General features: G+C 34.1%; 2 protein-coding genes across 3 annotated transcripts in view; both read left to right on the forward strand.

Moving 5' to 3' along the window:
• LOC148944151 (musculin-like) overlaps window positions 1-24180 on the forward strand; it is a 111946-nt gene that overhangs the window by 40517 nt on the left and 47249 nt on the right. The gene's annotated exons all lie outside the window — the stretch shown is intronic.
• Window positions 704-23688, forward strand: LOC148944152 (uncharacterized). Its single transcript, XM_089100554.1, has 5 exons — window positions 704-780; window positions 3219-3565; window positions 6657-6769; window positions 13272-13427; window positions 23416-23688. Exons 1-5 carry the CDS (start codon window positions 704-706, stop codon window positions 23686-23688), a joined length of 966 nt encoding a protein of 321 aa, XP_088956680.1.

Raw genomic sequence — 24180 nt, forward strand, 5'->3', positions numbered from 1 at the left:
CAAATTTAGAGTATGTGGAAAGAACGAAATATGTGTCCATCCTGTACCTACTTGGGATACAGCATCCCTTACGTTCTGAATTACATTTGCTCGATTATCCGCTGCTTTGGCAACAACCTTTTCCTTGATCCCCCACTCAGTGGCAATTGTCATAAGGTGAGTCTTAATAGTATCAGCAGTATCTGTTATATATATATATATATATATATATATATATATATATATATATATATATATATATATATATATATATATATATATTATGCATGTATAGTTTCAATTAAGCTAGATTACCAAGGGCAGATCCAGGATTTTTTTTCGGGGGGGGGGGGTACTAATTTTTGACTCAGTTTTCGAATAATTATACTGATTTTTACCTAGGTTTTACTAATTTTCTACTTATTTTTGACTCGGGCAAAAATTTCGGGGGGGGGGGGGTTCAAACCAGGTACCCCCCCCTGGATACGGCCTTGTAGAGTACCTTATCTTAATTTATCTGTGACAGGTAGCTCCTTTTGCTTGACAGAATTTTTCAGACTGAGAAAATTCACCCTGTCTGATCGGTTAGTTTAGCTTTGATAACATTCAAAATCCGAACTTTTCATTATAACATCATTTGTTATGGACTTTCCCTTCTCAGTTTGGAATAATTCACATATATCTGACTCGAAAGCCGGAAGTGAATTCTTGCAAAATAGATGACATGGTAACATGCACGATAAGGATAAATAAAATGAAGTATAGAAGAAAGAATTCAAACCGGCATAGAATATCGAAGATGTATGCTGAAAATTTGCATAATATCTATGTGGTGGAATTATATTCCCCCTATATTCTGCGGGGAATATAGGGGGTTAGAGACCCTTAAAAAATTTCGGTTTTGATTTTATGTTTTGATATTCGATATTTTGTCCCATGTATTGATATCAAATATCGTTCAACGCTTTGTCAAAGTTACTTTATTAATGTGTATAATAAAACAGGTGTACACTTGACATGTGATAGAGCCATAAGAATCCTTTGAAGAACCAAGGAAAGTGAAAAAGGAATCTTATTGTTTGAATTTGGTTGAGGAAGTGCAAGCTTGTATAGCCTTGTAAACCTTACACAATTATAAAAAATTAAGAATTCAATTTTTTTGAAGAATCTCCAGGTCTAATTCTTTAGAGATTGGTGATAGTAGGCACCAAATAGTATATTGTAAATTGTATATTTGTATATATATACGGTAACTTAAAAAAAGAAAAGAAAAACAAGGGCTGTCTTTAAACATGTATTCTGTGAAGCTATAGATGCAGCCAATTATGTAGGTTGATTCTTAGTCATTATTATATATTTAAAACTTTGCTTTTATTAAGATAATTATTATAGCTAAAAATGTGTTTTTGAAAATTGCTACGGTATGTGGCTCTATGTGATACTTACTAAGTATGTTCAGATTTTTCTGACTATAGTCTAAAAATGTTACTTAGGTAAAATCTTTTTTTTGTATGTAGGATTTCAGAAACATCTCAGGTTCCATAAGTGTAAAAATAAACGGAAAAGGATTTGAGTTTCTAGTGTTAATCTGCATCTTTAGTACAACTTACTATGGCTGCCAACTTTTTGGTTCATGAAGGTAACGCCTAAACATCCAAAAATGCATCATTTTTAGCTAAAATACGTTCACCTTGAAATCTCGAACATGAGAGGGTTTTTTTTCAGATGTATTGTTGACCAAAAAACGCTTTGTGAACTTTTTTCAAAGCGGCTAATTGACATCAAATATAATTCAAACAAGAACAAATTCAGATAAAAACATTCACGCAAATGGACTTAGTGTTTAAGCACGAAACTCATATAAACATATAAATCCCTTACTTTGGATAAAACCCTTTGCTTACGACATTTCTGGCAAAACCTGGATCCTCGAAAAAAAAAAAACAGAAAAGGCACTGTTTTAGTGAAGAGTGATTTTTTTTTATCAAAATGTATGTTCACTTCGTAAATGTAGGCTACTACTTTATTTTAATAATCTACAAAATGTTTCCTTTTTTGCTCTTTTATGTCCCAAATTTTTAAAATATTTCTCAGTTCTGCCCTTGTGTATCAATGTGTCCCGGCACATGGGAATGTGTCCTTTTGACAGAACGTGTACAGACGGCAACCCTGAGCATTACTATTGCTGACTATGATTTTGCTGTGACTGTTTTGAATTGTGCTTACACTGTTTTTTGGTTTTCATCTTTGGTGTTCTCTGTTTATATTGCATATGTACAAAGATAATAAGGATATGTATAAACTTTTTTTTATGTTTGTGGAGACAGTTATTATATTGCTAGATTCTTTGTAACTCATCATGTAATTTAAACCTTTATATTGCTATGAATTCATAAAAAAGCCTCTGAAAATCGTGGCGGTACCGGATAAAATAGAAAGCGTACTAAACAGCCTCAATTTTGACTCGTCAAAATCATGTATAATTTAAACGTTGTACTTATATCAAATTAGTGTTTTCTGTTTCTAGGACTTTTGTATGAAGACTTCAGAAACCGAATAGGGACAAATATTGGAGTGTTGGAAGTTAATTTCTCCTCATGTAAAACATCTAAGTGTCCGGATTTGCTAAATGAAGGAAAGACAAAATGCTAGTTTCGTCTCCTCCTCTAATTCTTTAATAACTCTCAGGGTTGATGACTGTTGTTATTTTGATCCGCCTGGAGCAGATTCAGTTTGTGATTTGAAAAATTTAGCAAGTGTCAGTCATTTTGAAGTGAAAGATAGTACCTATGTTGAAACTGCAGTTATGAAATTGACGAATTTCATGCCCAATCTAGGTCACCTTTGCCTGTCACCTTGTTTCGACATTAGTCTGTTATTAGTGCGACATATAATTGAACAAAAATGCTCCAACATAATTTCACTTAATCTTAGTGTCGGATATATAGACAGTTTGTCTATAGTTTGTTTATTAAAAAGACCAGATTTGAGGCTAAAATCGTTGAACCTAGAATATTTTGAAGGAGATAGAGAAAGGCTTGTTGAAGCTATTGCTACTCACCAAACTGGGATAGCCCATCTAAATATCAAAACCGATCTTATCTTTAAAGAAAATTTCAATTTCCTTTGTTGCCACCTGGAAAAGTTGATAACATTCTCTGTCAATGATTTGGTATCCAAATCACCCCTTGGGCTGGAGTGTTTAATGCATCTAAAGCAACTTCAAATTCTTGAAATAGGTTTGGCCTTAGTCGTCAAAGTAATCGTCCTTTGCAGATATGGTTCGACGAACCATTGGATATACAGTTGACTCATTTAGAAATAGACTTTGAGATGGTGTGGTTGACAGGTAGCTGCGATATTGACAATGGGTGCCTCCAAATTATCACCTCGCGGCTCCTAAATTTGACATTCCTGAATTTAACGTCATGCCCTTTGGATGACAAGTTGTTTAGAGAAATAGCTTTTAATTTAGTCAATTTGGCTACTCTTAAAGTGAAAGCCTGTAATATAACCGATGATGCATTGACTGGCCTCCAAGAGGTTGGAATGGACGTTGCCAGACCCCCGCTTAGTAATTTGAGAAGTAAGTAAAATTGTATTTACTACTGTTTACCCAAGAGGAACATAGACCAAACGCAAGTTGTCTGTTATCTCATCAATTAGGCCTACTATACGAAATTTCATTTTAATTTTTTTTACATTCTCTTTGGCAAGTTCTGTATGTGGAGATTTTCCGGGGGGATTATCCGGGGGCTATTTTCCACCCGTTTTGATTTCTGGGGAATAATTTCCACGAAAGGGGGATTTTCTGGGGTGATCGAGAAACTGATTAGAGATTAAAGTCTTATTCAAATGAAAGAATGCTAAGGAGAACTTTTCAGGCTCAATCGTCCGCAAGCTATTTTACGGGGAGTTATTCTGGTTTATTTTGACTGAAAGAAGCTTTGTACCAAAGTTCAAACGCTCATTGGGCTATCAAGAGTTTATCTGTCGCTCAGGTAATAGAATGAAACACAGTGATATTTGATGGATGCTGTCTATCTTGACTTCCAGACTTCAAATAAAGTGCAACTGCAAAAACTTTGTTTGTACTGTTCTGAATCTCTAGTCCCCAAAAAAGTACTTGTCATACTTGAATATTAATAAAGACTGTAATATATTTAATATTTTCATACTATTATAAAGTGGGTTTTAGGTTATCTTTTTTTACCCCTCCCCCACCTTTTCTTGAAAATAAAATGATTGTTTGGATGTACTAAAATAAGAGATCAAGTGGGAATGGTATTGAATTTTACTTGCATCTGCCCTGCGTACGAATGTTACGTCAAATTAGAGAGACAGAGCCTGTCATATTTTAATATCAAGTATTTATCTTAAAAATCAAGTAACTTGAATATATTTTCCCTTTATAATACAATAAAATATAAAACAATGTCCCCCCCCGATAAGGTTTCTTCGGGTCGTAAAAACATATCAAAAATTAATATAAACAATTTATTGTATGTTTTTTTTGGAGTTTTGTTTCTGCAAAACCCTCCTTCGAAATAAAAGTCCATTTGTAAACACCCCCCCCCTCCTCTAATTAAAATTTGGATACAACCCGGCTGACAATAATATTTTTCTAGGATGTCTAAGCCAATACTTAAGATATCTTTAAGTATTTTATATTTTTTTTGACGAACAGTTTTTTTTTGTACAAATATGAATTTGATTTAGCCGTAATGATTAGACAAATAAGATATTGATATGAAAAGTTTTTTTGGACGATATTAAATCGTCTACAAGCTATTTTACGGGGAGGGGAGAATTTTTAGCGATGACGAATCTGTCTGGAGGGAATTCTACGAGAGAGGGGGGGGGATACACTTTACGTTGGAATAAATTTCCACGGGTGAGTTTTTTTTGAAGGGGGGGGGTATATTTGATAGAGGTGGAGCCAGATTTACCGGTATTATTTGAAAAATGATCAGAAATTAAATAAAAAAAAACAAGTTTTTTTTAACTGAAAGTAAAAAATTCGATGATTTTTTCTGGCCGTATAGAAGGCCAGTCGTAGAAATTTATTTAATTTGAAAGTTTTTGTTCCTCTTTATTTCCAAATTATCTTCCTAACTTTGATCACGAGCCACTGTCTCATCCATTGCCTAGTCACAAGTTTCCTCCATTACCCTTTTTGCCTTAGCAGATCCCTTGGTATCCGGCAGAAACTTAATGTGAAGCGGCAATGACTTAGTAGTTTTTAGACTTTTATATTGAAAAAAGGAAGTAAACCTCGATCTCATGTTGTAGTGATTTTCGTTCCTTTTAAGCTTGGTTTGTATATTCAATTTAAGTTTAACCCGTTTTAAAATTTATTTATTCGTTTATATTAGTACCTATTTTATGTTCATTTTTTAAATGATTGTTTGTTTTTAGTTTCATTATAATTCAATATCGAACTATTTCTGTTTGTTTTAAGATTTATTCGCATATTAAATTTAAGCTATAATCGTTTGGGGATTAGTTTACTTTTTTATGATAATACTTGATACATGTTTTTTTGCTAAAATCGTTTATACCATTACTGTTCGTTTTGGGTTTCATTTATTCTTTAGTATTGATTTCTGGTTGTTTGGAAGTGTAGTTATTTTATGTTTCAATTTTTTCTGATATTAATTTATTTATAGGCCTAGTCTTTAATTTTCTTTAAAAGACTTTTTTTCTGAAAGTTTTTTTTTTAATCCATTAATCAAAAAGGGTAGAAAGTACGGTAAAACTAAGGGCAATTCAATTAAATATAAATTGGATTAACCCCCTTAAAGACTCAACTCAACCCTCTCAAAACATAAACCTAACTCCCCTAAAGGCTAACGCCATTTACCATTTACTGGAAGCAGTATCTTTTAAATATTTAATTTACATTCAGTGGATTTTACCTGTCTTAATTTTATTTTTTGGTGATTATTGGAATATTTGTATTTTTTTTCGAATGTTTTCTAATGAATTTTACGCTATGTTTTAATATAATAGTATCGATCATTAATGTTGGAATACTTTTGTGTTTTTTCATCCCTTTTCTATTTAAGAACTAAAATTTCCCATTCCAGTTTAGATTTTTGACATAATATGGATGTCCCGTTAGAATTTTCGTTCAGCTGTAGTTTAGTGCAGTAGTTTCAAACATTTACACCTCTTAGGAGGACGGGTAAATTTTCATGTACCTGCCGAAGATTCGGTATGCCGGAGGTTTGGGGTCATTCTGGTCCTGGTTCTCTGGCTGCCCCAAACTTACTCGGTCTGATTGCTGCAAACACCTTTTCATACTCGGTTTTGTTCAGTAAATATTTTATATTGCAGAATACCTTCTAGCCCTTATTTGGTGGGAAAGGCTAGCTTTGCAAGAAACTATTTGTCGAAGAACATAGAACACTATGGGCAATATGATAAACATGCCCCAATTTTGAGGGTTGAATAATTTTATGAAGCTATACAACCCCCCTGTTTTTGTATGTGCTATGAAGAATCATCGAAAGAACCTGTTCTTGTTTGGAATTACAAGTTGCTCTTATTATATAATTTACGTAGTTTCTTGAGCTATAAAAATAATCGACGGAACTTTGAACATTGTATTACTTGATGCTGTATAAGAATCTCTTTTTTGTTGCGATTTTATATATTATTTTTTCTCTTCACAGGGTTGACACAGTTGGATCTCAGTTGCAATAAAGTGACCGATTTGTCTTTGAAGTTTGCATTCAAATCCTGTTCTTTAAAGAAGCTTAGTTTAAAATCATGTTCTGGATTTTGTGTTTCTCTTTTTTTTCACATATATATATATATATATATATATATATATATATATATATATATATATATATATATATATATATATATATATATATATATATATATATATATATATATATATATATATCACGTAGCGATTGGATTTATCTAACAAAAAAAACGAACTAATTTTAAAATTTTCAGGTATTTTTCTAGTTTGAATTAAAACATTAAAATTATTGCTCAAGCACTGTAAATATTTTTTACAGTTTACATATTAACTAGCGATTCTCAATTGAACTTAAAAATTTTAGATCAGCTTTTTTTACTGTCTTAAAAAGACATTGCTTATGCTAACACGAAAAGAAATTCGGTAATGATGTTTTTCCAACACTGGTTTCTACTAAAGCTTCAAACTTTTTGTTTTCTTATTTTAGGTTTTTGAATTGTAGTAATCCCTTGTTAAAAAACATACAAATATTTTTACAATTACCAGTTTTTGCTCTTTACGCATTATATATAATGCGTATATATATATATATATATATATCTATATATATATATAATAACATATATATATATAAGTTACTGTATATAAATATATATATATAATATCATATATATATATATATATATATATATATATATATATATATATATATATATATATATATATATATATTATATATAATAACTTATAAAAAGGGATTATAACAATTCAAATGTTTAAAAAGAAAATCAAAATTTTGAAGCTTAGTAGATCCTAGTTGAAGTTGTTAGAAATTTAACTAGGTTTAATAATCAAATATCAAACAGTTCGTGGTAACGAACTGTAAGTAAGGAGCGACCCGGCTCAATGGTAACCAAAACTCTGGAAAACAGGATGTTGATACCAATAGATACATCAAAAGAATCAGATTTTAATGCTTATTTCAAATATATAAATTCCATCAACTTTAGTCCTGCCCATCAAAAGTTACGTGCCTGTGAAAATTTGGCTGATTTTTGAAAAAAGGGGAAAAGACCTCCTAAAAGTTATAGAACATCACACCATCATATTCAGCGTATCAGAGAACCCCATTGTAGAGGTTTCAAGCTCCTATCTTCAAAAATGTCGAATTTTGTATTTTTTTTTGCCAGAAGAAAGATTACCGATGCGTGCTTTTTTTTTCAGGGGTGATCGTATCGATCCAGTGGTCCTAGAATATCGTGGGAGGGCTCATTGGAATGGAAATTAAAAGTTCTATTGCCCTTTTTAAGTAACAAAAAAAAAATGGAGGGCAACTAGGCCCCTTCCCACGCTCATTTTTTTTCCAGTCACCCGATCAAAATTTTGAGATAGCCATTTTGTTCAGCATCTTCGAAAATATGATAACTATGTCTCTTAGGATGACTTAATCCCCTGAAGTCTCCGGGGGGAGGGCTGAAAGTTATGAACTTTACCCAATGTTAACATATAGTATTGGTTATTGGGAAGTATACAGACGTTTTCAGGGGGGATTTTTTCTGGTAGTGGGGGGGGGGATCGGGGGTTATTTTGGAAGATCTTTCCATGAAGGAAGTTTTCATGGGGGAAGGGACATTGTTAAGAATGGGGCGCCGGATTTTCCAGCATTATTTAAAAAAAAGATCAGAAATTTATTTTTTTTTAAACAAGTTTTTCAACTGAAAGTAAGGAGCAACATCAAAACTCAAAATGAACAGAAAATATTACGTATATAATTGGGTTCGCCCCCTAGTCAATACCTCGCTCTTTAAGCAAAAGATTTTTTAGTACTTTCATAAGAGTTTTTTGTTCTAATTAACGGTCTTTGTGATTCAGGGGTCATTTTTAAAGAATTGGAACAAAATTCGAACTTTAGCTTAAAGAGCAAGGTATTGATTTGGGGAAGAACCTCCTAATATATGTATTAAAAATATATGAATATAGAAGTTCGTTACGTAAGTTAATTCGCTAGTTACGTATATTTATTACTAATAAAAACTTTCGTAAATAAAATTAAACAAGTTTCGAGAAAGTCATTTAGTCCAAATAAAAGTAAAATTAATATGCAAATTTTGTTTTAATTATTCATGTACGGTGAGCCAAAATCAAAACCTGCATTAATTATAAAACGTTCAAAAATTAAATAAAAAAAAAAGTTTTTTTTAACTAAAAGTAAGGAACGACGTTAAAACTTAAAACGAACAGGAATTATTCCGTATCAAGGAGGCACACTTGTGCCTCTATAAAGAGGCGACCCACCACAATGTTAAGCGATTTCAGGTCCTAGAGGTCGCAGAGAGACGGCGGTAATTGCATTTTGTAGCCCAAGCTCAAACTAAGAAACTTGCGAGATTTCATCCTCCACCGAATTTATCTTCATGGGGTAAACTGGGCCGGAAGTTTGGACCCTCCCACCACAGCCCCCTTTAACGTTGTCCGATTGGGCTGAAATTTAGAGGTTAAGCTTTCCTAGGGCCCGGGAGCTTATCCTCGAAATTTCAGCTCAATCCGATCACTCCTTCCCTGTTTTCAAAAAACCAAATATAGCCACTTAAAATTCATCTCTTTTTTTTTCTTAGCCACGCCTACAGGCCACAGTTGGCAACGGATCCGGTTGAATGAGGACTCATTCGAAGCAGAATTCGACCTGTTAGGGCCTTTTGATATTTTCAGACCGAAAAAATTATCCCCCGAATTTACATTTACGAAAAACCTCGTTTTCCTATATTAGCCCATGTTAATTTTTCCCTCCACAACCCCCCTTTAACGTTGTCTGATCGGGCTGAAATTTAGAGGATAAGCTTTCCTGGGGCCTGGGAGCTTATCGTCGAAATTTCAGCTCAATCTGATCACTCCTTCCCTGTTTTCCAAAAACCACATATCAAGATTTTTGGGAATTTGCTTGCGTCGAAAATACCTTCTATTTGCTAAACAACAATTACTATTGTGTTTGTATAGTCCAGCGGCTGAGACTTCAGACTTTCAGGCGGAAAACTCGGGTTCGATTCACCATCAGAGCAACTTTTTTATATACTTTGAAAAGAAACTCAGTTTCTTTTTAAATTATTTGAAAAAAATTACGTTTTCTAAAGAGTTAAAGAGGCTGAGTTACAAGGTCGACCCTTAAAACGTACAGGGATTAGGAGGCACAGTTGGGGGGCTGTTAAAGAGGCTGAGTCACAAGTTCGAACCTTAAAACGTACAGGGATTAGGAGGCACCCTGTACGACGTGATTTGAGTATTCAGGAATTAAAAGCCTTAACACAAGAATGTTCAAGAGCGGGGGGTTTGGGGGGCGGCAGCCCCCAACTTTAACTCCTGACACGATCAGCTAACAGTTAGTCAAGCAATAATAAGTAATAAACTGTACAAAAACGTGCAGAAATTATTTGAAAAAAACTACGTTTTCTAAATAGTTACAGAGGCTGAGTTACAAGGTCGAACCTTAAAACTTACTGTGATTAGGAGGCACTGTGGGAGGGCTACACCCCCCCAAACCCCCCGCTTTCGCAGCCATTAACTAAAAAAAAAAATTTCTTTAAACTGAAAGTAAGGAGCGACATTAAAACTTAAAAAGAACAGAAAATATTCCGTATATGAAAGAGGCTGTGCCCTCCTCAACGCCTCGCTCTTTACGCTAAAGTTTTTATTGTTTAAAAAAAGAGTTGTGAGAAAGTCAAACTTTAGCGTAAAGAGCGAGGCGTTGAGGAGGGCACAGCCTCTTTCATATACGGAATAATTTCTGTTCTTTTTAAGTTTTAATGTCGCTCCTTACTTTCAGTTTAAAGAAATTTTTTTTATATTTAAAGGCTGCGAAAGCGGGGGGTTTGGGGGTGGTAGCCCTCAACTGTGCCTCCTAATCCCTGTACGTTTTAAGGTTCGACCTTGTAACTCAGCCTCTTCAACTCTTTAGAAAACGTAGTTTTTTTCAAATAATATGAAAGGGGCTGTCCCCTCCTCAACGCCTCGCTCTTTACGCTAAAGTTTGACTTTCTCACAACTCTGTATTTTTAAAACAATAAAAAACTTTAGCGTAAACTTTGTTCTTCACTCTATTTTTGATACGTTCTCATGCTTTACACTCGCTTTTGAGTAGTTTTAATTCCTACTGCCGCTTATCTTAAAACCAGATTTTCGCTTTTTGTTCACTTTTTTTTTTTATTGGCTGTAATTGTAGCTGGCAGTATTCTGGCTGTATATTTTCGTTATTCGTTTGAGATTTCATTTTCGATCATTATTGTAGATATTATTATAATAACCTTTACCTTGGCTTCTTGGATTGATCTTGTCACGTTGGATGGTCCAGGTTGTTCATTTGTCCTTTTGGTATTATGAAAGTACCTAAGACGTCTTTTGTAAATAGATAAGTACACTTGGTATTGTATGCTTAGCTATGCTCTTTTTGTAATATTGCATGCGTCATAGATACGAAAACGATACGCTCACCTCTAGGGGGGGGGGATGAAATGGTATTGCTCGTTTAAAAGAGAGTATATATAATGTTTTAGAGGTAATTAATTGGATTAAAAAAAAAAAAAGAGAGAGAGAGATAAAAAGAAAAAGACGGTCATCCTACTCCAGCAATTGAGATAAATGTGCACTTGAACGAGGCTTTAACCTTACTCATCTTTCTAATTATCTTTGTACTTTTTACTTTCTAATTATCTTTGTATCTTTTTATCTAATTATCTTTGTATCTTTGTAATCTTTGTACTAATAGGTGTTGATCAACCTCGGTTATAAGACCTGTTTTATTTCGTGATTTTAAGTTTTAGGTCCATCGCCAGGTCAGGTGTACAAAAATAATACCCCAACTCCACCCCAAATTTTTTATAGATTTTATACATATTTTAAACAAGATATCCAACAATGTCAATACATAGCTTTTTAAGTACAAGTTACAATATTCTCCCCCCTTTTTACCCTCCTTGTACCAGAAGTTTTTCGTGAATTTGTGCTGGGCAAGGGTACCTTATCGCTCGTGAAGTGAATAAAAAATTCTTCGGTAGGGGGTTATTTTTACTCGCGAAATTTTGAGGCGTGCTCTGTAATGTTCATAAGGGTGTATGTCTTCACGTGTTAAAAAATCATGCAGTTCATTTTCTGAAACGTACCACTTTAGGAGGGTAAAGTTATTAAAAGCGTCTCTTTTTTTGCACTTGAATTAGTTAAATAATGGATGTTGGTCAAAACAATTTTTCACTTATGCTGACGAATGAACCAATTAAAATATATTTACTGGTTAAACTTAAAATTACAAGTTTTTCAAATGACTTCGGTATAAGTTTATACAAAAAATTGCCATCTACCCATGGGCTATCTACAGCATACTTCTCAGCAATTTTGCCATCGCTGGTAGTATACATTTTAAGTCTTAGTTAAAACTGTGTATGTAAACAGATAGAATAGCACCGTTTGTTCGTTTTGGTACCCTTCGACACCAGTATTAGCTCTCTAACACCGCCATCATAGGGCACTACGCTACTACTGGCGGTGCCGCTAGGGTATTGTAACGTGATTGAATTGTCCCAAGGATTCCAAATGTTCTTCCCGCGCTGATATTACAACTAGAGCAGGCTTTACAAGTGTGCAATCTGTGGAGGGGGGGGGGCTATAAGTAGCACATTATTTGACTTGATGGACCACATCCTTTGTTTCCTCTAATAATTATTTCCATAGATGAAACGGTTTCTCTGGTACATGCGGCTACAGTGAATGCTTTCATAACTCAACGATGAAAGCTCTCAATCAAGACACAGGTTCCCCCGTTCATCACAGAACTGTGTAAGCTCTGTGATGAACGGGAGGAGTAAAAACAGAAAATGATGAACCCTCCACTACTTAATCCAGAAAAATAATCTTGGTGCTAGTCAAGAGAAATCCCTATATTGCTAGATCTATGTTGTGTTATCCTAAGATATGAAACTAATGGTGACAGTCAATTCCTTTGCCGTCTTACACATAGGAATCACCAAAATAACTATATTTTCTATTTTGTTTGGCTTATAAAATATAATTAGACACGGTATATCCAAGTTAAACCTAGATATTGGAAGTGATTTTTGCCTTTTGACGTGGCCTTTCGACTTTTTGACGTGTGCCTTTCGACAAAATTTTGACGTGGAGTTTTTTAATAGATACCTTGATTGTACTTCTTTGATCAGCTACAGTTATCAAAGAAAGCAATACTTATATCATCTTTGGCCCGATATCTGTTTGACTTTTTCTATTCTGTCAAGCTTACATATTAAACATTTAGCTTGACGGAAGGGAAAGGTTATCATTTTCTATTAGCCTTAGGTCCTTTGGTCCTTTGGGATGGAATTCCAACCTTGTGAAAAAAACAAAACCATAGATGGAAATATATTTGAAATCTTTTAAATGTGTATCTACTTTTATCTTACTATGTAAAGGATAAGAAGCATTTTCTCATATATTCTTATAGTTACTGTTCATTGTCTACAATTTAGTTTTTGCCGATTTTAGATGTAAAGGCGTATCTAATGTTGTTCGAAGTTTATGTTCGTTTTTATTTCAGATTACCGATTGTGGTCTTATGGACCTTGCAGCACTGCCTTTGCCATTGAAACAATCTATAGAAGAACTGAATTTAAGTGGTTGCAGTAAAATTACCGACTTGGGTTTATCTAAACTCCTTCCGGAATTAACAAGATTACGTTTCCTCAATGTGGAGGTAATTTAAGTACATCATTATTCTTTTTTTTTAAGTAGATAGTATCCTTGAAATTGCTGGATTATGAACAGAAGGAGAATACTTTCATCGCATTTTATTTTTTTTTTTTGAAGAACAGACACTCACTGTCTGTTCTGTCTTTGTAAAGTAAACTTCGAAAGGTTAGATTTTCGGTTTTTTTTTTTTTTTTTTTTTTTTTTTGTCTTCTTTTTTGTTTAGCACTGAGGACGACTTGTCGAAATATTTGCTTATATTTTGTCATCTTCATGGTTCGCCACTGGCTGAAAAAATCCTCGTTTTTTCACCCTTTTTGATTTTATTTTTCATTTTGTTAGTTTATCTCCTCTGAGTTTCATTTCTCATGTATAGCCAGTGTGGTCTAAGAATGTATTAACTGTCTTCAGGAGTGCTGACACTGAACTAATAAGTGAGAAATATTAAAGCTGCCTGTACTATTAAAGGAGTGCCAGTCTTGGACTAAATATTGCACAATGGATGCTCTGCTGGGTTAGATCTAGGGAGAGGGGTAATTACCTAAGGTGGCACGCCTGGGAGTATGATAAAACAAGCTAAAGAACAAATTACGAAGAAAATGTTCCCGAAAGAAGAATTAATTCAACATTTGAAATTATCTAAGTTGTAATACGCTGAAGTTTTTTAAGCCGAATACATGCTTTTCTTTCTTATTATTTAGTTTCTTCTTTGATGTTATTGACTTTTTTGTAAAAGGTAAAAATACTAATAGGGGATTCCAGGGTTTTCTGTTTTTTTGAGCTGTCTTCAGGAGTGCTGACACTGAACTAATAAATGAAAAATATTGAAGCTGCTTGTACTGTGAAAGGAGTGCCAGTCCTGGAATAAATTTTGCACAATGGATGCTCTGCTGGGTTATATATAGGGGAGAAGCGGTAATAACCTAAGGTGGCACGCCTGGGAGTATGACAAAACAAGCTCAAGAACAAAGTACAAAGAAAATGTTCCAGAAAGAAGAATTAATTCAACATTTGAAATTATCTAAGTTATAATACGCTGACGTTTTTTAAGCTGAATACACGTTTTTAGTAGCCTCTGGTCTATCCCTCCAATTTTGCTTGAAGGTCTCATTTGTGCAATAAGTCATACTTATGTTATGACTACTCCATGTTGGAACAGTTTTGAAATGAAAGTGGTAAGCTTTAAGCTACAGAAACTAACATTAATTGTTCCCTGTTAAAGATAAGATAATCATAGATTTGCATAATTTTTTATAAAATTAAATACTTTAAACGATATCGCGACTCGGTGCCAGTGAAAGAGGCGAAAAAAGGTTTTTAAAAGCTTAAATATTACCGTAATTAATATTGTGGCTAGTCTTAATTGACTGATAGTGACAGTAAGGATATTTAATTTTCGGGTTAACTTTAATTTTTTTTAGCACAGTCTGAAAAGTCCATTAACCATTTTTTTCGGGATGACACGCCCTCTCCCCACAGTCTCTGGGGAAAGGGTTTTAAGTTAAGAAATTTGTCCATTGTGTACATATAATGTTTGCTATTCAGAAGTATGGACTTTGAATTGGGAGGAAAATTTTATAGGGTGAATTTTATCTTGAGAGTTCGTCAAAATTCCTGTGAAAGATCTTTATTTCTTACCTTCTCTTTGGTGGCTCAGTGTTAAGATTTTCCGAGGAAATTTTAAGCAGGGTGGGAAATGTCTGAATATTTTTCCATTGGGGGGGGGGGGGAGTATTCTTGCAGAAGAAACTTTCCATTTGGAGAGGGAGGGGTTCAGGAAAAAAATTACACAGTATTTTCCGGCGAGAATTTTGAGCGAGGGTGGAATTTCCTGGTGGAATTCTACCCAATAAAAACTTTTTGTGGAGGAATTTGTTGTTTTTATATAATTTTCCATGGAGGGGAGGAAGACTTCCCGTTTGAAAAACAAACAAAAAATCTTTTTTTTTTTAAGCAAGGTTTTTCAATGGAAAGTAAGGAACAGCATTAAAACTTAAAACGATGAAAGAGCATTCCTTATCTGAGGGGGGGGGGGGTGCCTCCTCGTCACAAACCTCGCACTTTAAATTAAAGTTTGACTTTCTTATAAATTATTTAATAACGACTCCGGGTTCATAAGGGCCGTTTAATTAGAATAAGAATTTTTTTTCAAAGTACTATAAAGAGCGAGGTACTGAGGATGGGGTATTAAATCTCATATACTTAATAACTTCTATTCAATCTAAATTCTATTCAATATCTCAAACGGCCTCCTACTGTTAAAAACTATATATCAAGTAAGTATAATCGGGAAACTAGTTATCTCACAGTTCAGTCGAAATTTCGACATAAGTCGAAATTTTTAAACTATCATTTAGCTCCTATTGGTCAAAAGATGTAATAGCTAGGCCTCCAGGGATTCCATACCCCCCACAGTGTCGTAGCAAGGATTGTAAATTATGCAATTTATATACTGTTGAACTGCAGAATTTATCATTAGAAAAAGGGAAAGTTTTGGTTCTGGGTGTATCTGAAAAAGCCAAGGGCATTGAGGTGAAACTTTGGAGAATGTTGAGGGGTATCAAAAGGCATTATTTACGTCCAGTTTATCAAAAAGCAAATCTGCAATATCGTAAGAAGAGCTGATGGTGTTAAGTTAAAACTCTCATGAAATTTTGAGGAGAATGTTTAAAGGGGTTGGAGGACTGGCAGACCCCTCCAATGCCCTCTTTAGCTGCCCTCTCGCCAAAACAAATTGATGAAAATTTTGAAGTAGCATTTTTGTTCAAAATGTTCATGGTAAAATAATATTATATTTCGGGAAAGGGCGTACATGTCAAAAGGGCGTATCAGCAATATCTAAGGGACGGCCTAGGGCATTAAGTTGAAATTTACAGTGTATGTTGAAAAGGGATCTGTGAACTACAAGTCCCCCTGTCCTTTTTAAATGCCCCTCCCCTCAATACTGATCGAAATTAAGTTTATCTATGATCAAAAGGCTAGTTTATCCAAAACATCTTCTGCATTTACTGGAACTCACCTGTGTGTGGATAATAAGGCAAATCCATTTAGCCGTTCCTGACCCGAAGCACTCCTAGTATAAGATTTCACTCTTCTCAGGATAGATAAAGCAGATTCACACGAAGCCATAGTGACGGGAATCGTTGCACCAATCTTCAAAAATTGATGTAGAGTGCGGAAAATGTTCTTATCACATTCTTTTGAGCACGTTATGAAATATTTTGGTGCTACGTTTACTGACTGTATCCAGGTTCTCCTCCACAGAGGTAACTCAGCTTATAAGCTTCCCCTATAGCTTTCTGCACCAAGATACAAAAATTAGTCAGATTATCTGATATATTCTTTGTTTTTTCTTCGTCAATCGAAATACAGTGCTAAGGGAGTAAGTATTGCAGCGACTCCAGCAACTTTATGTGAGTAAGGATTCGCTGATGCAGCTGCTGCAGAGAGTAGTTGATAAATGGGATAAACACAGAAAATCGGTAATACATTTCAGGATCCTTTTACGCTGTTGGATAATTATCCCTATTGGTTTGCATTGGAGCTCATCTGGGCATTCTAATGCTGATTTCATGACACAGTTCAGTCCCTTCAATAAAAAGAGGGTAAAACATTGATTCACTCCTCTCTCTTATGTCTCTAACTTCACTCTTAAGATCGTCAGCATGTTTGAGAAAGTATATGATATCTATAGTTTCTGATTGCAAAAATGTCGATAAATTGTGTGACAGACTAAAAACTTTACTGACAGTACCCATAGCTGCAGCAAAACTGTATTTCTCAGTAACAGATAGCAAAGAATAAGCCTTGCTTGACGATTCAGAAGCTGAATCAGGATGTTCTTGAATTTCCCTCATATAGCTTTACAGATAATAATGAACATCTCTTTAAACAAAATGGTTTTAAGTGCTCGATCCATCTAGTCTCGCAACATGTGTTCAATCTTATTCTTTTTGTCCCTGTGATAGGATTACTTTTTTTAATAATTTGTTTAAAAGTTGCAGAGCGTTTAGGTGAAATTCTAAAGAAATTCTAAATTACTTCTTTCAAAGTTCCTAGACAATGTCTCATAACAGGTATGTTGCACAAATGACACAGGGTTAAGTTTAAGGGGTGACTTGCACAGTGAACATAGACTACATGGGAAAATGTTTCACGAACTATAGAAGCACAGCCTTGAAACTGGCCACTCATAGATGAAGCTCCATCATAAACTTTTCCCGTTAATTATTTTAAATTGCTTCCTATTTCAACTAAGATTTATATCAATCAATCAAGGTCTGCTATGAACCAACCGTTTCTTTTTGAAGAAGTCTATAATCCTTTTTGAGATTCTTTTTGAGATGTCCGTTTTAAAATGTTGGGCAATTAATAATAAACAGGGACGTAGACTTTTATATGTGCACTGAGAAAGTACACGCGTGATTTAAATGAAGTTTATTATTGATCTTAGAAGACCGAGGTTACAACAGCACGTGGCTTCCTTGGCATTGTTCCCAACTGCATTTTCATTAAACAAATACTCTTGTGTAGAGATTGTCACACATTACCTACTAGTTGTGCATACATCACTCTATATCCATTGGATAAAACCAATATTGAATTGGGTTTAGCTTTTAAGACTGATTAGTTTAAAATGTATTTTATAAAAAAATATATCATTCATTTTCTTTTATCCTCGTCACAATAAGATTTATGGCGTATATTATCCTTTGGTATATGTAAGGAATGGCTAAGAGTATTAAGTTAGAACTTCAAAATCATGTTTAGAGGGAAGTTGAAAAAACAACGGGGAGTGACTCTGACAAGAGGAGCCCCTCCTCTTGTCCTTTTAGATGCTCCTCTTTAAAATAATAGATTATCTAAAGGGGATTTTCTTCAAAATAGTCGCAAGGTCTATTCACCCCATGCCCCATAGGCCCTGGAACAAGGGGCCTATGGGGCCCCTTGTAGGATTCAATATGTAAGATTTATCATTAGGGGAAAGGATAATGCTGAACTAAATCAAAAACATTATCTTCATTCGAGTTATCAAAAGAGCATACCTGCAACATTTTAGGAACAGGTAAGGGTATTAACTTGAGACGTTCAGGGCCACTGTTACCAGTATTGCAAATGCGACTGTTTGCAACTACAACAGTGATTACTTCCAACTACAACAACTTGAAACTGTGACTGTAACTTCTTACGATTGCTTTTACATTTCAAGGAATGTTGAACAAAATCAAAACACGCTTTGTGCATGCTAACTGTCAATAGGGGGCATCAGGAATAACTGAGGGCATTAAGTTGAAACTTACAGGTTATGTTAAACGCTACTTGAACCTTCGAGGAATGCTTAGGGGGATTTTAAACTAAATTAAAGGACACTGTTTACATCCAGATTATCAATAAAGTCTTTCTACAATGTCTTAGGATCGGCTAAGAGTCGAAATATTCAACAAAATAGATAATAAATTCATCTTGGATATCAAAAGGGCGTATCTGAAATATCCCAGAAACAACTAATGACATTTAGTTGAAACTTTCAGGGAATATTAAGGGGATGTTGAAATAATTCAAAAATCACTATATAGAACCATTAAATTATGTTTAGATATGTAAGTTGTTACAATAGAGACATATAAAACTGGGGAAATCAACCTTGTATTACCAAATCTATGTATACCAAATCTATAACTTTGACAATCAAAAACGAACAGAAATTTATTAAAAAAAAAGTTCCCCAAAAAAAGTTTTTCAAAGAAGAGTAGTAATATTGAACATATTAAAATTATGTTGAATATTCAGTTAAAACCACAGTTTATAGAATTATCCAGTAAGTTTATCGCAGATCATTTCTGGTCTTCGTTTTCGGTGCGAACAAAAAGCTCCTCCCACTTATTTCTGCAATAGCGGGAATGCGGGTTAGTCTGTTTCCGATTGTTTCCAACAAAGTGCATTATTCGTAATAGCGGGTTTTCACTTGTTTCCGATTAGATCACAGTCTGACTTGTCTACCCATGAAAAGATCTGACTTCGCTTATGTTTATATCTGCAAAAACGTTCTCCGGAGCACTCGCACCCCGGCCCGGGTTTTTATAATGGGTGAGATAGAGAATGATAATGCTGGATAATTATATAAACTGTGGTTAAAACTTAAAACGAGCAAAATTATTACAGACAGGAGTTTGTGTACTGCCCTTTCCTAACTGTAAAAGTCTAAAATTTGTTGGATTATTTGCGCTTTATATGTACAAAATAAAAAAAATAAAAATAGAAATTGTTGTTAAATGAAATTTTTAACTACCGAGTTTCCGAGAAATAATATTGTTATATATAAAATATTTAGTTAATTTTCATTAGTTCTTTCTAGTCTTTAAGATACTCACAGAGATTTTTTTCTATATTAGTACCTGCTATCCCGATGCTTTTTATGATATTTTATTTTATTTACTGTTTGTTTTGAGCCCCATTAATCTTTTAATATTAATTTTTGGTCGTTTTGAGTTTGATTTGTTGTAGAAATTTGTTTGTGCTGGTCTTCAGTTTAATATGACTACTTTTTTTTGAAAAGTTTATTTTTTGGAATTTTTTTTTTTTCAACTTTCAATGCTACGGTCAAGTCATATGAAGGTACTTCATCCTCAATAATTATTGGCTGCTCTTGAGACTTTAGTAAGAGAGGATCAAACAGTTTGGGGTAACGGACTGTAAGTAAGGAGCGACACTGCCCAATAGTAACCGAAGCTCTAAAAAACGGAAATTTGATATCCATAGATATATCAAAAGAATTGGCTTGTTACTGATTCCAAATGTATGAAATTCATTGAGTTTAATGTTGCCCATTAAAAACTACGCACCTAAGAACATGTGCCTGACTTTCAAAAAAGGGGAATACCCCCTGAAATTCAAGGGATCTTCATAAAGATTTAGATTCATCAGATTATGTGCATTCGAGAGCCCTATCGTAGAAGTTTCGAGCTCCCATCTGCAAAATGTGGAATTTTGTAATTTTTTTCCAGAAGAAAGGTCACGGATGTGTGTTTATTGTTTTTATTTTAGTTTTTTTTTCAGAGATGATCTAATTGAGCCCACAGTCCTAAAATATCGAGATTTAGCTTATTCGAACAGACATTAAAAGTTTTAGAACCCTTTTTAAATGACAAAAAAATTAAAGGGCAACTAGACCCCCTCTCATATCCCTTTTTCCTCAAAGTCTTCCGATCAAAATTTTGTGATTGCCATTTTGTTCAGCATAGCTGAAAGGCTCAATAACTATGCCTTTGGAGACAATATGATCCTCTACAGCCCCTGGGAAAAGGTCTTTAAGTTATAAAATTTGTTCATTGTTTACGTATAGTATTTGTAATTGGGAAGTATGTATACATTTTTCTTGTGGAGGGGGATGAATTTTCTTCTAGGGGGAATGTCCATGGGGAAAGAAGTTTGCGGGGGTGCCCTTTACAGGGAAAATTTTATACTAGCGGAATTTTCCGGAATTCTCATATGAATTTCTCTTTATTAGTCTTACTTTTCCTTTGTCGACTCAATTTTAAATGTTGAGATATTAAGGGAAATTGTCTCAGAGGACATTTTGACCGAGTTGGTGTTGTCTAGAGGATCTTTTCGTTGGAGAGGGGATTTTTCACGGGAGAAATTTGTCATGGAGGAGTTTTCCATGGGATAAATTCTCCAGAGGGAATTTTCTGCGGGAGCAACTCCGAGTTTCCAAGAAATAATATTATATATTGAATATTTAGTTAATTTTCTTTATTTCTTTCTAGTCTTTTAGAAAATTACAGGGATTTTTTTGTTTATAAGTTTGAAATGTATATATATACCGTTGGAATTTCTATAGAAATTTTTTTGTGCTTGTTTTGAGTTTAATATGAATCTTTGCTCTTTTTGGAAAAAGTTCTTTTTCTGGAAGTTTTTTAATAAATATTCGAAAAAGACAAAGAAAAAGAAGTTTTTTTTTAACAACTTTAAAAGCCACAGTCTAGACGTATGAAGGTACTTCATACTCAACAATTAGTGCTACTCTCGAGACTTTAGCCTGAGAGAATCAAATAGTTCGGGGTAACGAACTGTAAGTAAGGAGCGACACGGCCCAATAGTATCCGAAACTCTAAAAAATGAAATTTTGATATCAATAGATATATCAAATAAGTTGGCTTGTTATACTGATTCTAAATGTATAAAATTCTATAAGTTTAGTGTTACCCATCAAAACTAAACACATGAGAAAATGTGCCTAGTTTTCAAAACAGGGGTAAGAATACCCCCTAAAAGTCAGCGGATCTTAATGAAGATTTAGATTCATTCAGATTCATCTGATTCTGTGTATCTGAGTACCCTATGATAGGAGTTCTAGGCTCCAATCTGCCAAATTTGGAATTTTGTATTTTTTCCAAATGAAAGACCACAGATGCGTGTTTATTTGTTGTTGTTTTTTCCTAGGGTTTATTTCATTGAGCCCATAGTCCTGGAATATTAGGAAAGGTCTTATTCAAACGGAATTCTAAAGTTCTAGTGCCCTTTTTAAATGCCAAAAAAAAATGGAGGGTGCAAATTTATTTTTATTAGTCTTGCCTTCTCTTTGTCGATTTAATTTTATATGTGGAGATATTAAGCGGAACTGTCTGAGAGGACATTTTTACCGAGTTGAAGTTGTCTAGATTATCTTTCCGTTGGAGGGGGGATTTGTTGCGGAAGAAATTTGTCCTGTAGGATCTTTCAACGGTATGAATTTTACAAACGAAATTTATTAGGGGAGCAACTTTCTACTAGTGGGCGGTGAATTAGCGGGAAATCCTCTCTGCGGAGTTAGTGATCTCTGGAACGATTTAAAACAATTTTTGCAAATGAAAGTTTTTTCAAAATGAATGTGTGTTAATGAAATTTTTCACCTGTAACCGTCCGTAAGACATTTCACAGGGGTACTTTTAAACTTGTTTGTAATGGCCGGTGAAGTACATTGCTGGGAGAGGGGGTTATTTTACGTGGAAATAGCTTTCCATCGAGTGATTGTCCGTGTAGAGAAGGGATTTTCAATAGAGGGGGAGCCGGATTTCTCGGCATTATTTAAAAACTATCAGAAATTAAATTTTTAAAAACACATCTTTTTTTAACTAAAAGTAAGGAGCAATATCAAAACCTTAAACGAACAGAAATTATTGATTATATAAGGGGGCTGCCCTTTTCTCAATACCTCGCTCTTTACGCTAAAGTTTGACTTTTATCCCGATTCTTTAAGAACGAGTCTTGAAACACAAGGGCCTTTTAATTAGAATAATAAGCTATTATTAAGTTCAGAATAACTTTAGTGTAAAGAGTGAGGTATTGAGAAGGTGGCAGCCCCTCATATAAATATTTTCTTTTTGTTTTAAGTTTTGATGTTGCTCCTTCCTTTCAGTTGAAAAACTTGTTTTTTGTTTGTTTGTTTTTGTTTTTTCATGAAGAGCCAGTCTTCAAATGAGGCTGAATCAGCCAAACTTCTCTTTTTTTTATTGTATCGTGCTCCCGGAGATCTCACTTTACATATGCCGAGGCATCTGTACTTAGTTTATGGGGTTGGGCAGATTCGATTATCTGTAATGGCAAGCAATACTGTATATACTGATTTTGCGAAAGTACTAAGTCTCTCGGGTATTTTTTCTTTGCTTTGAAAGTCATCTTCTTACGTTTGGCATCATTAGTTAAATTTATTTCATTGCAGTTCAATAAGTTCCTGTCTGGAATTCCATCCATACAATGATTCTGTTAAGTTTGTAAAATGCTTTTGAAAAAGTCTTTAGACGCCATTGCTCTTTTTTGTTCAGTGCTCAGACAGGCTATTTTCTGGATCAAATATTTTTTTGACGCTTCAAAAATGTTACATGTTTTGCTAGATTGTGTTTGATGATGATGCTGTAAAACTGCCGTGACATTGTTTTAATTCATCATGTAGTATCAGTCTATAAGTTCCAAGTTTGGGCCTACTTTTTTGAAATCTTTTCTCGCTGTCTTTTCAGGATTGCTTAGGAGTCACTAACAAGAATCTCGAAAATGTGAACAACTACTGTCCAAATCTTCGTTATTTATATGTTAATTACAAGTTATTCACCCTGGCACATAAATTCAGCTTATTAGACACTCTACCCTTGTTAAGATTCTCCTGTAAATGGTGTAAATTGCCATATTCCATTGAATCTGATGATTCTGATGATGGACATCATGATACTCTTGATGGTTATTACGATTACAATCGTGATAGCTCTGACAGTGATGATAGTTTAGGTCAATAAAGCTGAATTTTACAACCAGTCTCTCAAGCTGAGTGCCTTATTTAATTTTGATTTAACAATCAATTATAGGTAGTTGTTTTAGATAACTAGATTCTAAAACAATATTTGTTGTACTGTTTTGTCTGTATTTCAAATGGTTTAAGATAACGAACTGTAAGCAAGGGTCAATACTGCTCAATAGTAACCAAAATTGTAAGAAATAGAATCTTAATAATAATAAATACATCAAAAGAATCATATTTTTATGTTTATTCAAAATGTTTAAAAATAATGAGGTTTATACGGATGTCTGTTTAATTGTTAGTTTTTTTTCAGGGGTGACCGTATCGAACCAGTGATCCTAGAAGATCGGGAGAGGGCTCATTTTATCAAAACTCAAAAGTTATAGTGTCCTTTTTGAGTGACGAAAAATATCAGTGGGTAGCTAGCCCCCATCCTTTTTTTACCAAAAACTTTCTGGTCAAAATTTTAATATAGCTATTTTTTTCAGTA

This window comes from Artemia sp. Qi Xiang Cuo, chromosome 14, assembly GCF_049724085.1.
Source record: "Artemia sp. Qi Xiang Cuo chromosome 14, ASM4972408v1, whole genome shotgun sequence".
NCBI lineage: Eukaryota > Metazoa > Arthropoda > Branchiopoda > Anostraca > Artemiidae > Artemia > Artemia sp. Qi Xiang Cuo.

Excerpts from the sequence above, each read along its gene's own strand:
- LOC148944152 (XM_089100554.1), top strand. The coding sequence starts at position 704 with ATGGTAACATGCACGATAAGGATAAATAAAATGAAGTATAGAAGAAAG. Across the intron at positions 781-3,218 it reads CGGCATAGAATATCGAAGAT|GTTTGGCCTTAGTCGTCAAA; the intron begins GTATGCTGAAAA and ends TTCTTGAAATAG. Across the intron at positions 13,428-23,415 it reads TACGTTTCCTCAATGTGGAG|GATTGCTTAGGAGTCACTAA; the intron begins GTAATTTAAGTA and ends CTGTCTTTTCAG.